Source organism: Lissotriton helveticus, chromosome 7, assembly GCF_964261635.1.
Source record: "Lissotriton helveticus chromosome 7, aLisHel1.1, whole genome shotgun sequence".
Taxonomy (NCBI): Eukaryota; Metazoa; Chordata; class Amphibia; order Caudata; family Salamandridae; genus Lissotriton; species Lissotriton helveticus.
This window is the reverse complement of record NC_136068.1, coordinates 221,677,875-221,694,390: the sequence shown is the minus strand read 5'-3', so window position 1 is coordinate 221,694,390 and position 16,516 is coordinate 221,677,875. Positions and strand designations below refer to the sequence as shown.

The window sequence follows — 16,516 nt, the reverse complement described above, 5'->3', positions numbered from 1 at the left end:
ATTCCTGTGCCTAGATGTAATTTTCCTTTTAAGTGTCACAATTTCCCAGTTCCAGTATCTGTTTCCTGCCCAGTATCCCTATTTCCCTGTATCAAGTGCCCACTACTCAGTCACTGAATTTTCCCAGCCCCAATATCCGTTCCCTGTCCTGTATACTCTGCCTTCAGCCCCATGTGGTAGAATTCACAGTCCCCTATCACTACATTCAAGGGTCCTCCGACAGTGTCCCTGGTCCCCCGGTCACAGTGCTGATGGGTTACTGATAAATGCCCTTGTATCCCCATTACAGATCTGAAAGTCAGTGGACAGGGGTTCCATGCTCCAGCAAGTCTGTGGCACCATGCGCGGTAAACAGCGTTTACTACGAATATTTCTCCCCGCAGGGAATCACAACGTGGTCGTGACAACGACCACGTTGTGATTCCGCATACCATCACTCCGCAAGTCGGAACGACTTGCGGAGGGGGGGGTTGGAATTAAAATCCAACACCTTCCCTAGTGTCCGCACAGTCTGGAGTTGGAATAGTAAATTATACTATTCCAACATCCAGCCCCCCCCCCCCTCCGCAAGTCGTTGTTCCGACTTGCGGAGTAATGGTACGCGGAATCACAACGCGGTCGTTGTCACGACTGCGTTGTGATTCCCTGCAGGGAGAAATACAGCGGAATAAGGACATACATTCACCATGCGCCTATGCCTGCATAGGCCCAATGGAACACAGCACTGGTATCCATGCTTCCTACTCCCATTATTGATGCATTCCTTAAATCAGTATGCATTTCTCGGTCAAGTGTCTGAGTAAGTTGTCCCAGAGCCAGTTTCCACTGTCTCAGGATATGTTTAGTCCCTATCACAGAATCCTGTGCTTTCCCCGTACTGGGAAAGGTCAACTCTGATTTAGCGCTCTTCCCTCCGAAAGGCATCAACGAGCTTAAAATACACACGCTCAGTAATTCCCTATGAAAAGATAATTCAACCGTACTTATTACGTTTCCTTTAATTATTTTATTAAAATAGATGTATAGATTAAGTTCGAACCACCTCACAGCACAACAATCACACACATCATTTAAATAAAGGTCCGCGCTACAGCTACTGATTATCCTCATCTCTCATGGGTTGTCAGCTGTGATAACAAAGAAGCATCAACATTCATTTAAATATTTAGGAAACATTCCTACTTCTGGCAAAAGCCACATACACATCTTTTAAAGCCTGCTTCCACAGAAAAACCAAGGTAATTGCATATGTGAGTATGTCATCCAGAAGAATTACTTAAGCACACAGGCAAACAGAAGTTACCCACCAGTGTCTGAACAATTGCATGGTTTGTTGCATTCATGTAGGAATTCAGCGGGAAGGAACACTCTCCATCACAGTAGTATGCCGGATAACCTTCTGGGGCAATTATCCAGTCCTGCATGAGAAGTGAAATTAATAGAGCATTAACATGGCATGTGCTGCTCAGATAGAAATAACTAGACGGTTACCAGTAAGATACTGTAGCTCCATGGCACGAAGCCAATACCAACACCATGGTACTAAACAACATCAATCATAAAGCCAATGCATTCCACATCTGCAGACAAAACAGAACAGCAGACTGCACTTGCTTGTGTCAAGAGAAAAACATGGCATGCCAAACGCAGTAAAGCGTAGGAAAAGAAAAAGGTTGTTACACAGGATCAGGGTCGAAATAAAATAAACAAGAGCAGCCCACAGAGTTAATAAAAGCTCGACCCAATTAATCTATAATTTAGGTTAATAAACTGTACTCCAATAAGAAATCTACATAAGCCTAGTTAATCGGTCCAATACATTAAAAACACTAAATTGAGAAGAGTGCGAAGTACACAGCGCTTCCAACAACCAAACTGCAACGCACTGGGACAGTATATAAACAATATTTAGTTAGGTGATATCTTATGATAAGTTGAGACTGCTGAGATGAACAAGGTACATACCTACGGTAACACTCTTATCTGATGAATAACCTACATAACAGAATTCCATAAGATAGGATTAATCAGGAGACAATCCATCTAGGTAAGGATTGCTTTGAAGTGGCGAATTCTGTACTTAACGCCTTAACGGCGGCTGCGATTTTGCAGAAGTGCAGCACTTCCGCAAAACGGGCGGGGCCGCGTCGGCCATTGCCCGACGGCAGCACTGGGGAGGTAGTGCTGCAGCCGGCCAATGGTCGACGGCAGCACGGAATGGGTTAAAGGATCATAGTTTATAAAAAGTTGCTTTGACTTCCTCAAAGACTGCCTTTTCTAAATAAAATCTCAAAACCCTCCTTACTTTGAAAGTATGGAGAAATTTGTGAATGACGAGAGGTATTATAAAAAAATTCTGGTAGAGAGATAGTCGGATTGACATGAAAATCTGACACTACTTTAGGGAGGAATTTAGGATGTGTTCTCATCTCTATCCTATTACTATGAAATACTGTGTAAGGTTTGTGGTAGCATAGGGCTTGTATTTTGCTAACTCTACTAGCAGAGGTTAGAGACCAAGAAGGAAGCCTTCCAAGAAAGATGGTGACGGAAGGTATTAAAGGGTTTGAAGGGAGGCCCCAAAAGTCGAGAAAGGACTATATTTAATTCCCAAGGAGGAGACCTTCTGAGAGGAGGATAGATTTTCTTAACACCCTCTAGGAAATCCTCACTACAGACATTTTGAAAAACAATATTTCTGAAGGGCGCTTTCGATAGGCCGTGATTGCCGCAAGATGAACTCTAATAGATGGAAACTGCAATGTTGCTTTAGCCAAATAAAGGCGGTTTGAAGAACCACCTGTTCTTGGCATTTGAGATGGTTGAAATTGCTCTGAGCACACCAGATGCAGAATCTCTTCCATAATAATAAGACTAAGAAGTTCAATTAGAAGGTCTTTTGGTTTCTCTTCAAACATCCTTGTATTCCTGAGGAAGATTCAAGTGACCATGTTGCAAGAGATTAAGAGCCAAGCTGCTGGGGTGTTGAATGTGGCTGCCATAGAAGATCCTGAAGAATGTCTTGCTGCGTGGCAGCCTCCTGTGTGGATGCTCTGAAAGGTGAATGAGATCCATTAACCACCACGGTCGGGGCCACTCCAGAAAAATGAGAATAATTTTGGCCTTCGAGTGAGACAGCTTGAAGATTACTGTTTTCACTAGGGGAATTGGAGGAAAGGCATAACGAAATTTGCCTGATTGGTAAAACCTCAAGAAAAAGCCTGGGCATTTTTTGTTTTCTCCTCTGGGGAACAGATCTATTTGGTGGGAAACCCCAATCACAAAAGAGGTTGTGAAGTGCAGAGTTGTTTGAAACCCATTCATGATTTTCTTGAATGGTTCTGCTGAGACAGTCTGCTTACGTGTTCTGGATTCACTGTAGATAGGCCACTGTAGTCCTGAGATCTCTAGATATTTACCATTTCCAGATTGTTTGTGTCTCTGGAGACAGAGTTCTAGATCGTGTTCCCTTCCTGCTTGTTCAGATAAAGCATGGGTGTATTGTCCATCTGAACAAGGAGAGAATTTGTTTTGAATGACAGAAATGAAGTTTTCCGGGCTAACAGCTAGATTCATGAACAAAATATCGGCTCGCAAAGGGCCAGATTCTCAGAATCTGGCCCTTTGCAAGCGCAATTTTTGCATTTGGGATTCATCATCCCAAATGCAAAAATCGCTATTTGCGAAATCGCATATTTTGCGAGGAATTGCATTTAAGGAATCTCTATTTGAGATTCCTTAAATGCAATTCATTAACCATTTTTAAATTGCGAATTCGCAATATTTGGCCGCTGTTTACCACGAAGTCTGACTTCGTGGTAAATAGCGAAAAAATAGAAAAAAGCACTTTAGTGCATTTTCTCAGTTGCATGTTACACACACACATGTCCTTTGGACATGTGTGTGCGCAACACCTGTGTACATTTGCATTTCAGGGGTGCTACAGGGTGTCCTTTGGACACCCCTGGCACCCTTGAAATCGCATCCTTATTTGCGATTAGCAAATTGCTAATCGCAAATAAGGAATAACTACCCATTCATTCCTATGGGCCTGTAGGCCCATAGGAATGAATGGGAAGTTATTCCTTATTTGCGATTAGCAATTTGCTATTCGCAAATAAGGATGATGTAGGAATTGCAATATTTTGTTCCATTCCTACATGAATCCCGTTTTGAAAGTCCTTAATAGCGATTCCTTATGAATCGCTATTAAGGACTCGCAAAACGGGACTATGATGAATCTAGCTGCAAGTGTACTGCTCTCAACTCTAAAAGGTTGATGTGGTAAAAGTGTTCCTTCTGAGACTACATGCCTTGAATTTGAAGATGGTGCATATGTGCACCCTGACCTGTATGGGAAGCATTCATGTCTATGGTTTGGGTCAGGAAGTCTTGATGGAAATGTATTCCTTTTAGAAGATTCTTGTGCGGCACCTCCAGCTGAGCAATTGTTTTGCATGAGTGATTAGCATCACTTGGTCCTCCTATCTTCCTGAGAGTTGATCCCATTATTCTCCTAGGCACTGTGGTAGAGCTCACATTTAGAGTCATGCATTTGGGACCCGAAAAATGCATGATGTCATTGATCCTTGTCTTGCTGCTGAATGGGCTATTGTCTTCAGACTGACATTTTTGAAGGATAGATAATCGTCTCTTCTTCAAAGGAAAATCTTGTGTGCACTATATCTAGGACTGCACTCAGGTAATGTAGTGATTGAACTGGTATTGAGAGAGATTTCTTGTAATTTAAGTGTAGTCCCAGCTGATTGAGAGGGATGACAGTCAATTGATAATATTGACTTGCTTTTTGGTACTTAGATGCCTTAATGAGCCAGTCATCTAGGTATGGATAGACAAAATGTCTTCACTTTTTTTAAGTGAGCTGCTACGCCTGTCATAAATTTGCAGAAAGTCTCTAGCGCAAATTTGAGACCGAAAGGAGAACCCTGCATTGGTAATGGTCTCTTTCTACAGTGAAACTCAGGAATTTTCAATGTTTTTTGGCTATCAGGATGGCGCAAAGTTTGCCACCGGTTGTTAGTTTAGTGGCTTGGACTGAGGGTTGCTGACCTCCTCCGCACCTGGACTAGCGTCTGTGTTGCTGATGTCCACGTGGCTGTTGAGATTGCTGTTGTTGCCCTTGAGGCCAAAGAGGGATTTGTACCCTCTGATGGAAGCCTTGGCGGTCATAGGGCCTACAGGAATATCTTCTATATCCCCACCATTACTCCAATACAACAGCTTTCAGACTGTCATGTTCAGTTTTCATACGTGCCATTGCACGGTCATCATAAGAACCGAACAAGGTGTTTCCAGAAAAAGGCAGGTTCAAAATTCGATGATGGGCTTCAGGTTTCAAGCCTGTGAGTCTGAGCCAAGATGAATGCCAAAATTCTAAACCAGGACAATATCCATTGTCTGTTACTGGGGAGGGGTCAGCTACAGCACTGTTGACCAGATATGATAACATCATGCCTTCGTTAACAATTTCCAGGAATTCCTGATGTCGATCTCTTGGATTCGTCTTCAAAGAATTGCTGAACAGAATCTTAAAGAGACATGTCATAAAGACCAACAAGAGCGGTCGTGCAAGCAGCCTTTACAGAAACAGCAGTGGTACCAAACAATTTTTTGCCCACTGAATCCAATTTTTTTACTTTCCTTGTCAAGAGGAACAGTAGATGTTGGAGCCATGGTATGTAGCTTCCGGGCAGCAAAGACAATGATGGAGTCTGGTGTAGGATCTGTGCAAAGAAAAGAGTCCTTAATCGGTTTGTATTTTTTCCTGTGGGCAGAAATGTGCAGGCTTTACAGAAACCTGTGTCAATAGTAGCTCCATATCTGGTTCTAAAAGACCTGGAACCAAAGGGAGAAATGGTCTAGAAGCAGATATTCATTTTGTTGGCACCCCCTAATAAGTACCTCCAGGAAAATGTTTGTATCATACAAAGGATATATCGTCACTGGAGGTGGATCTGTCAAAGTAGGAGAGTACAGACTCGAAGATGATGTGGTTTGTTGAGACCATACAGAACTAGCCCTGGAGGTAAACCATAATTGTTGTCTTGATGTGAACACGCGGTAGATCTGGAGTGAAGATGACAATGGGGAGATCTTCATCTTGACCTAAACCTATTTCTGGGAGTCTGGTGTGACGGAAGCAAGGTGCCTTGGAGTAAATGCCACCGATACACGTGACTGTGGTAGCCAAGGAGACTTACCTCCGGATTGCTGGTTGTGGAGAGGAAGGTGGGGGAGGAGGAAAACTCCTGTTGCAGGGCATGATGGGACAGTGGAGGTCAAGGGGCATTGGGGGTTAAAGGCGCAGTGTTCTATTCACATTGTTTCAATACTACAGCCTACGCAGGCTATATTGCCTTAACTTTCCATACGATTCACTTGATAATAATGCAAAACGTCTTTGTGAAGCTTGGTTTAAAAAAAAACAAAAAACACTTTAACTCATTTATATTAGTTTCGAAAAAAAGCTGTTGGTTTTTCTTCCATTTTATAAAGTAAATGTAATGGAGTTGTCACTATAACCTGTCTTAAGGCTACAACTTTCTACATTTTGGTCACATACTTCATGGCCTTTCTGGAGTAAGGTGGAGATACTGTGAAAATATGCTGTTGAAAGAACTGCTCCAGAGTCCCCTCACTTGGGTGGGACTATTCAGTGCTTAGATTATCAATGGAGATTTTCTGAAAGAGAACAAATGGTAACTTTACCGACTTGGACTGATCTCTTGTATTCTCGAGCCTAACCTTGGCTTCATTTTGGCTATTCGTAGCATAATGTGGGCATCAAAGGCAATATGAAACTTATCCCTGTAACTAAGATGATAATCATTGGTTTAATAGGGGCATTATATAACTGTGACCATAGGTGGAATAGTGGTGAAAACATGGCAAACAATGATTATTTCTGCCATGTAATATTAGTACATGGGCAAGTAAGGCGAAATGTGCCCCTGAGCAAGAGAATACTTGATGAAAATGGCAAACTTATTTCATAATGTAAAATATAACAGAAAAGTTGATATTTTGAGAACTTTTTTTTTTCATGAAATGGTAAGATTTGGTTTGGAGTAAAATAGAGACTTTTTGCTGTCAAACACACAAATACACTTTCTTCTAGCCACTGGCTTGATGACGCTTTAGAACAAAAACACTTAAAGTGGATATCCAAGTGATATTTTATGTTCAGTTCCGGAGACTTAATGCTGATGTTTTGGTGCCAAAGGGCACTTGCTCCCATAGCTGATATTTTATTATTTATGAGGAGGCATTTCATCATCTACACTGATACAAAATTCATACCATTACATCCATTATTGTCTGAGGTTTGAACTTGTAAGATGGGTGTAATTAGGAAATAGACCACATGAAATTACATACCGATATGTATTTACAACCTAGAATACCTTTAGTAAGACGTAAAGGCCATGCTCATCCAATAGGGAGTATGAATAATCACTGATGACATGGGTGAAAACGACTAAAAGCACTTTAGGTGTCAGAAAGACAAGTAATTAAAACCTCAAATGTCACCCTCGTGTTGGGGCTCTGTTTCACAGTGCAAAAAATATAGTGCTGGGTGGCACTAGTGGTAAAGGGCATAGGTATAATCTTATAACCGGATTTCCTATCCTTCAAATAAATGCAGTTATCAAGATATTCCAATTCTCTATTTATACTTCAAATGAGTCCACTAATGCTGTAAATTAAATCACAGGATGAAGTTTAATATAAAAAAGCACAAGAACATGAAACACATTGAAAGCTATCTGTTCCATCCAGGCAGAGTTCAGATGTATACTCAAAGTCATCTGCACCATGCATAGGGTCCAGTGATGAAGTGGTGACATTTTTCAGGGTGACTGCATAAAGTGGTGGCCTCATGCGCATACTGGTAACTTAGACACCATAACCCACCACAGAAAGTCAGTAGTAAACCACATTAAGCCCACTCTATTGGAGTATACAGCCCGTGACTCTGGTGTCAAGACCTTCTTAAAGAGACTGGATGGTGGTCCATTATACAACACAGCTGGACTCAAACCACCCCCGATATATTGTGTACAGTCTACACTCCTTCACTTGGATATTCCATACTATTTCTCCTTTTTAAATCAGGTTTGTAACATGGACTGAAGGAAGATTTTGTTATCCCATCTGTAAATATGAAATGGATGCTCCTTCTCAATGAAACTCACCTCCCTCGCCACGTTAGTGTATGAACATTAGTTAGTAACCCCAATATTTATGTTTAATTGAGAAACAGGTCCTAAAACAGTCAGGAGAAGACATGTAGGTAGTACATGAAACTGTGGCGTAAGTAAAAATCTGTGTGCCTCTACTCTTTTCTATTTCATTTCCTGCTCCACAATTTCATATTGATGTTGCAATGTCTCAGGAGGTATGTAAAAATTAAAGTCCCAGAAATTCATTTTAAATAACATGCATCACGATGTCAAGATGTACCTGCCATCCAAGATCTCTGAAACTGACATACAATTCATGTTTTTTGCATGCTTGTCTCTGGTCACTGCTGCTGTTTTCTGAAATAAATAAAATATCAATCTTTAGTGTAATAAACCTAAAGGACAAATTACTTACCTTAGGTAACGCCTTATCTGCTGGAGGCATGATCTAGCCGAAGATTCCTTCCCTTTGAATTTCCCTGGAGTTAGACTGGATCCGGAAGATTTTTCTTTGAGCAAGACACCTGCATGCCGGTAGGTAGCGTCGGTCAGCTCCGTGCGATGTCATCTGTGTCGTCTGCGCCATAGTGACCAGTGTCAACTATATAGATACCACCTGGGTGCACTGACGTCAGTTACTTTTTACGACCTTCCATGCCAGAAGTATGGAGTCATTAAGTGCACCCATATTGGTGTGTTGGAGACAATTAGGGCCCTGAAAAGGGTCAGTCCGGACCATAAAAATATGTCCGCAGTGCAGGGAGGATGATTGGGTCAGCAAGGAATCGGTTGCTATATCATGTCTCTATCAGATAAGGCATTACCGAAAGGTAAGTAACTTGTCTATCTGATAGAGACATCTAGCTGCAGATTCCTTTCCTTTGAATAGATACTCAAGCAATACCATCCCCCGAGGAGGAACTGCGGACAAGTTTTGACCAGGAAGTCCTGCAGGACAGAGCGCCCAAAAAGACCGTCCCTGCACACTGGACCGTCCAGTCAGTAGTGCTTGGTAAACATGTGTAGGGATGCCCACAATGCTGCCTGACAAATGTAGAGAACTGGAACTCCAAGTTGCACTTCAGTGGTAGCAGCCTTAGCTCTGGTGGAATGAACTGTTAAGAATTCAGGAGGCTGCTTCTTTACAAGAGCACAACAAATCATAATGCAGAGGATGAAGCATTGAGAGAGTCCTCTTCTGCACTGCACGACCTTTGTTAGTTCCCAGATACCCCACAAAGAGTTGGTCGTCCACCCAGAATTCTTTAATGCAGTCAAAGTGGGCAAGGTGATAGATTGCCCCACATGGAAGGGTGCTACCACTTTTGGTAGGAAAAAGGCCCTTGTGTGAATCAACAACTTGTCAGGGGAGATTTGTCAGGTAAAAAGGTTTGGGTGGCAAACCCTGAAATTCGCTCACCCTCCTGGCGGATGTGATTGCCACTAAAAAGCCGGTCTTGACGGAAAGTAGCTTGATGGGGCAGTTGTGCAGAGGTTCAAACGGAGTGCTTATTAGGAAGGTGAAAGACAAATTTAGGTCCCACTAATGCATGATGAAAGTGGAAGGTGGGAACATACGTACAAGGCCTTTGAGAAATCTATTTACAATGGGAGATTTAAACAGAGTGTGGTCTGGCAGTCGCAGAAAGTCAGACAGGGCTGAAAGGTACCGATTTATAGTGTCCAGAGGAGAGCCCTGCCGGGCAAGGGTTAAAATAAAAAGTAAAATATCAGAATGGGAAGCAGAAAGAGGGTCAATAGACTTTTCTGTACAGTATATTACAAACCTATTCCATTGTCAGGCGTACACCAACTTGGTAGAGGGATGCCTTGGCTGCCAAAAATATTAGAGACTACGGGAGGAAGGTCTAATGCGGTCAACTGCCACTGCTCAATTGCCACATAAGAAGGCGTAAAGTTGACAGGATCAGGTGGAGAACCCTCCCCTGAAGCTGCGAAAGAAGATCCTCCCGAAGGGGCAGCCTGATTGGAGGATCGATGCTCAGTTGGAGAAGTTAAGAATATCCGACTCTCCGTGCCCAGCCCGGGGCCACAAGAATGACTTAGACACAGTCAGTCCTGACCTTCTTGAGAACTCTGGGCAGGAGTGGTATAGGCAGAAAGACGTACAGGAGTCCTGAGCTGCACTCGAGATGAAAAGGGTCTCCGAGCGAAAGTGGCTTTGGAAACTCCAGCGTGCAAAACTGCTGATATTTTGCATTCTCAAAGGAGGCGACAGATCTAACCAAGGCTCTCCCCACTGTTGAAAGAGACCGTTTGCCACCTCCAGAGGAAGACACCACTCTTGATTCGCTAGGCATAGACGGGTGAGTTTATCTGCTCTGGCATTCAGCGAACCTGCTAGGTGCTGAACCAACAGGGATATGCCATGGTATTCTAACCAAGTCCAAAGACACAGAGCCTCTTGACAAAGGGTCCACAACCCCATCCTGCCCTGTTTGGTACAGTACCACATGGTGGTGGTGTTGTATGATCTCTTGTATTAGCTGCCTTAGATGGAAGGAAGGAAGGAAGGAAGGAAGGATGGAAGGATGGAAGGATGGAAGGATGGAAGGAAGGAAGGAAGGAAGGAAGGAAGGAAGGAAGGAAGGAAGGAAGGAAGGAAGGAAGGAAGGAAGGAAGGAAGGAAGGAAGGAAGGAAGGAAGGAAGGAAGGAAGGAAGGAAGGAAGGAAGGAAGGAAGGAAGGAAGGAAGGAAGGAAAGAAGAAAGGCTTCCAATGCCTAACACATTGCTTGGAGCTCTAGAAGGTTGATGTGATGTCTGGATCTCACCGGAGACCAGAGTCCTCTTATCTGCACCTATCCCAGGTGGCTGCCTCATCCCAGGAATGGTACATCTGTCACTACTGTGAGATCTGGTTGGGGAAGAAAGCGGGATCGGTCTGTGAACCAATCCTATTCACATGTGCCCCTGGGCTGGGTTTGTACCAGGTACCCAGTAGGACAACTGTGAGGGCCTCATGAAAGGGTAGCAAGTGTTCCAAAGAGGAGACACTTGGCTGCTAGACCTCCATCAAGATCTTAATCATGACCGCATGAAGGGAGCTGAAGGTCCAGGACCTCAGCCGCCCTTCGCACCACCATAACAAATGACATTCCCACCTCTGTAGCCACTGTAGTGGGAGAAAGCATGCCGGAATGTAAAGAGGTGGCCAGTCCTCTGGCCTCATCCAACTCCTCACACCAGTCCATTACTTGATGAGACTGGTCTTCTAAAGGGTCCAGTGACCCCTCCCACCTTCTTCCAATCCTAGCCCTTCGAAATAGGGCTCCAGAAACAACCTTGTACCTGGAGGTTCTGTCAGCGATGGTATCGGCATTAGTCAACACAGTACCAGCGGCACCGGGAGCATTGATGTCAGGGCTGGGGAAGGTCGCAATGGCATGACCGGTGCTGGACTAGATCCATAGGGGCACACTGGCGCTGGAGCAGGAGCTACTGGCAAGAAACCCGATGGAGCCCTACGTTGAGCCTGTATGCACCGGTAGGGTCCAGAAGCCCAAATATGAGGCACATGGAGCCTTACAATTCTTTACGGTTGGCAGGGGTCTCTTCTGCTCCCAGAAAGGTGGGGAAGTGTGGAGCCAACCCAGGCTCAGGTTCTAACATAGGAGGCCTAGATTGCCTAGGCCACTAAGTTGCGGCAGCTGATGAAAGGCAAGAAGTGAAAGCACACTTTGACTTCTTGTGTTTCTCATGCCTCTTACCTGACCTACCCAATGACTGAGTGGGAGATAGAGGACTTGGGACTCCAGGAGCTGTGCTGGACTTCCTCTTGACTGGGACCATGAACGAGACCTCCTAGGAGTTGTGTGATGAGGTGCTGGGTGCCGGGCCACAAGTAGTTATAGGGACTGCTCTCTCTAAGCTTTCGGAGCCATGGCCTGGCTGTCTTAGCTCGACTTCAAGTTGTGGTCGTGTTCCAGACACCAGAGGCAAACCAGGTGCGAATCAGTCACTGACATGGCACGGTCTGAATCAAGAAATGTTCCTAGACAGGAAGGAAAAAAGTCTACTCACCAAAAAAGGGGTGGACAAAATGTCGAAAAAATTCCATCAGAAAGTGACAGAGGGTAGCACTCTTTATGGATCAGCTATTGACTGGAGTGAAAAGAATTGATGTGATGGCTACTGTGATGCCTACATAGGTGACTTGGCGTCACTACTGCTCTGATAACGCCGACGAGGTCATGCGGGCCCAACCAACGGCACCTATTAGCAACAAAGAAAAATCTTCCAGATCCAGTCTGACGCCTGGGAAATTCAAAGGTGGCTAGCGGTCTCTATCAGATAGGCAATACATGTATTATAGCAGTCCTGCAGCACAGTTTGGCTAGGAAAACACACTGAAAGAACAGCATGCAGGTTTATAAAAATAGCTATTACATTTCTCACTGTTGAATGCTTAAGAAAACATCCAATTCAGATGCTTTTTCTTGTTCATTACATTATAAATTCATGACTACAAAGACCGGAAAGCAACAATGACATTTCAATTGGATGAGCTTCTTATTCTTGCAACTGGAAACCTTGAGAGATCTTTAACAGGGGTCAGATGCAGATTTTTCAATAGTAACTTCTTTTCACAAGACTTCAACCAAGTACACAGTTCTAAATATACACTTGAGCTTAGTGTTTGTATTCATATAAGAGTATTTATACAATGAGAGCATAGCTACAGAGCAGCTGTGCACTTAACAAGGACGACTAAGTCCTGAGATTCAAATAAAAAAATAGGACTCAAGATCATTCACAATGAGGAAGAATATCCAAGAGTGATGATTCCTATTATGTAGAGTAGACTGTACCAAGCAGCATGTCTTGTGATGTTGCAATATGAAGTACTTCTGACCATTACAGAGAAGATGATTTGATTAATTTTATTGTTTGCACAAGTGTCCTGAGGACTTGGAGTGAGAAGATCACGGCTTCGGGCTTCACAACCGGTCCCGGGACCATTCTCTTAACCAGGAGCTCAATTTGAGCGGAATCACATGCTGGGTCAGCATGAGCTTTAGGGACCACTCTCTCGAAGCTTTCAGATTCATGGCGCTGGCAATCGAAGCTTTCAGATTCATGGCGCTGGCAATCGGAGCACACTTTGAGTCGTACTTGCACTCCAAACACCATAGGCAGACAAGATACAGGTCCATAATTGGCATTGACCAACAATTGGCTCTGCAGAACCTGAATCCCATCTTTCTAGATGACATACTGCTAAAATACCAGGAGGAAAACTTCAAAAACTCTACAAAATGCAGTAAAAAATAGTGATTGATGGGCAGTTTCTCAAGATCAGCGCTGGCTGGTGCATAAAAAAAGAAACAATGTCAGCGTGCCTTGGTGGTGCTTATATAAAGCCTGGGCGGAGTTCTGCTCAGAACTGCGTGAAGTGCAAAAAACTCTGCCACGCTATGCGGCCGCAAGCGGCGGAGTGCATTGGATAAATCCTGTTTGTTGTGATTTTCAGTGCCAGGTGCTGGTCTGCACTGTGCAATCATCGCAAACGGCACTATGCACAGCGCAAGCAGGCGCTGCTTCCTTTTTGCTGCTTGAGTAGATTTTTACTCAAGAGGCAGCTTTCTCAGCGCGAGCGGCCAGTTTCTCAACGCGAGCGGTCGCGAGCGTACACGACCACTCGCAACGAGAAATCTGACCGCCTCCGTTGAGAAATCTCACCAGGAGGTTGAATTTCCATGCTCGCCAACTTGATGTGGAGGATCGCGAACAAGGTAAAATCTTGCCAGGAGGTTGATTTTCCACGCTCGCCAACTTGATGTTGACGAATGCGAGCAAGGGAAAAAACATGCAGGGAGGTTGATTTTCCTTGCTTGCGCTTGCCAACTTGATGTTGATGAATGCGAGCAAATGAAAAAACTCACCGGGAGGTGGATTTTCCACGCTCGCCAACTTGATGGTGACAAATGCGAGAGAGGGAAAAAACTCTGCTACAACTTTTACAAGCAGAATCGGGATTTACTGATCGGCTTGTCCTCAGTCCCCTCTACCTGAAGATGAAGTGCAATGGATTATATCCTTAGAGCCAAGGCCTTGTACCCGAATCCAGAGAGTCCAAAGGTAAAGAGCTCGACCAAAGCTGTGGCCTTGCACTGAATCTCAACTGCACAGTATAAGGTAATTCGCAGTAGGTTACATTAAAACAAGGACTAGGCACAGCACTCAATAACACAAACTCAGATTGATATTGATATCATACATCTTGTCATTTGCGACATCATGAGCAGTGAATACGGAGTATAACTATGGTTGTATTCCTACCCATCAGTGGCAAATTGCAATGGTTTTTGGAATAAAAACTATAAATATAACCTGTGTCAGTGAGTATAATACACTCACACTTTATGTGTGTATTGTAGAATGGTGTTTGCAAGTTAATAGAGAACTAGCCATTCTCCAGGATCACGTCTCATGTGAATTATCAGTAGTCAGTTGCAGAATTACATTTCCAGTTAGGTATAGATGTCCCTCTATTAAAAAAGTGAAAACGTAGAAAAGATCAGCTAATATGGTAAAATAAAATGACTGTCAAAATTCCACCTTCAGCCGCATCGTCTATTTTGTTACCAAAAAGCAAGCTTTCCTTACCCAAAATGAAGAGTTCAAGTCACATAATAAACCTTAAAACCAATGTTTAAGCAGTGTGTGTATGCAACTAGCGTCCAAAGATACTTCACAATTTCACCACAGGATGTGTTACAGATATGCATCGTTATATTACATGTATAAATGACCTATATCATGATAACAGTGAATAATGTCAGGCACATATTCCCATCTTTGTGTAAGCCACTAATCTGACAGGCAGGACCAGGTTTCTCTGCCAAACTAATACCCAAAATCAAAAAAACAAACCTGAATCCTCTAAAATATGGGTTCTATGTCTCTGCATTTTGTGGATATATTACATATACAAAACAAAAAAAACCTGGCTGACTGGACACAAAATCAAACTCAAAATTATTGGTGCATGTTTAGGGCACTTAATTAAGGTGGCTGCTGTATTCTGCTAGAAAGCTTACATCCAGCTATCCCAAAAAGTAATACTCCGCATTGCACTTCATATCCACTGGCCCCCCCACCTAATGGGTATTTGTGACGCTTTGGAACGCGGGATGTGGTGCAGTGGGGACGGAAAAGGGTTTATGGTCAGATACCTATTTCTGCTCACCACTTTCATGAGTCATGTTATTTCAAAGCCTCTCCACAGTGGTTAGCATGAGTTACACTGCGCACTACAGACACCTCAAAGACGGCTTACACTTCTTTTCTGGAGCAAGAGAAGATAGACGCAGGATAAAACTCACCAGCAGGACTTGTCTTACTACGATGCTTAGTTTAATTAACATACTATTCATTTTTGTTTTACTTACACATTGCTCATTACATAATTATGCAACGTATTATATTGGACAACCCACCGTTTGTTAATCTAAGCAGTCGTTTCCTAAACACTGCTCTCTCTGCCTTGCAAATCATGGATTCATATTCTGACTAACATTTGTGAGAAAGATGTGATCAGCAACATAAGAAAAAGGTTATCTCAAAAGTACAAAAAGTGAGACTTTGGGAACCGATACTATGTCGAAGACACGTCTATGAGGGTATCTAGACACCTTCGTAGATTGTATTCTGTGCACATTACATATACAAATGAACCGCCAGATCAACACCTCAAAATGCTTCTACGCACTTCACCTGCTTCAAAAGACCTTAAAATGTATCCCAACTGAGGCCTGAAAGAGGGTCGTCCACGCACTAGGAGGCAGCAGACTAGACTACAGCAACACACTAGGCGTCAAACAGAACCTCCTCAGGAAACTACAGAACGTTCAGAACGCTGCAGCCAGACTGGTCCTCAACATCCCTCTCCGCAGCCACATCTCCGAATACCTGGGAGAACTCCACTGGCTCCCAGTCAACAGAAGAGTCAGGTCCAAGCTCCTCACACATGCCTCTAAGGCCCTCCACGACTCCAGACCAGCATAACTGAACCACAACCTCATTCCACGTACCCACCAGACACCTCCGCTCCACCAAACTAACTCCTGCCACCGTCCCTCAGATCTGCAAGACCAGGAATGGAGGAAGATCCTTTTCCTACGTAGCCTGGAACACCCAGACTTTCCACCTCAGGCTATCCCCATTGCTGACTCAATTCAGGAAGGATCTCAAGACTTGGCTCTTCGACTAAACCTAGGCACCTTGAGACCCTCACAGGTGAGTAGTCGGGCTTAACAAATACTGATTGCTTGACACAGATCAAATGCTG

General features: G+C 43.7%; 1 protein-coding gene across 5 annotated transcripts in view; it reads right to left on the bottom strand.

The window, feature by feature from the left end:
* The window catches only part of BMP7 (bone morphogenetic protein 7), a 1,264,568-nt gene that overhangs the window by 6,690 nt on the left and 1,241,362 nt on the right, over positions 1-16,516 (bottom strand). For all 5 annotated transcript variants that reach the window (XM_078651993.1, XM_078651994.1, XM_078651995.1 and 2 more), the window contains 2 exons: positions 8,485-8,561; positions 1,308-1,418 (listed from right to left, as the gene is read on the bottom strand). In XM_078651993.1, coding sequence (XP_078508119.1) covers positions 1,308-1,418; positions 8,485-8,561 — 188 coding nt within the window. The remainder of the gene's footprint in view (positions 1-1,307; positions 1,419-8,484; positions 8,562-16,516) is intronic.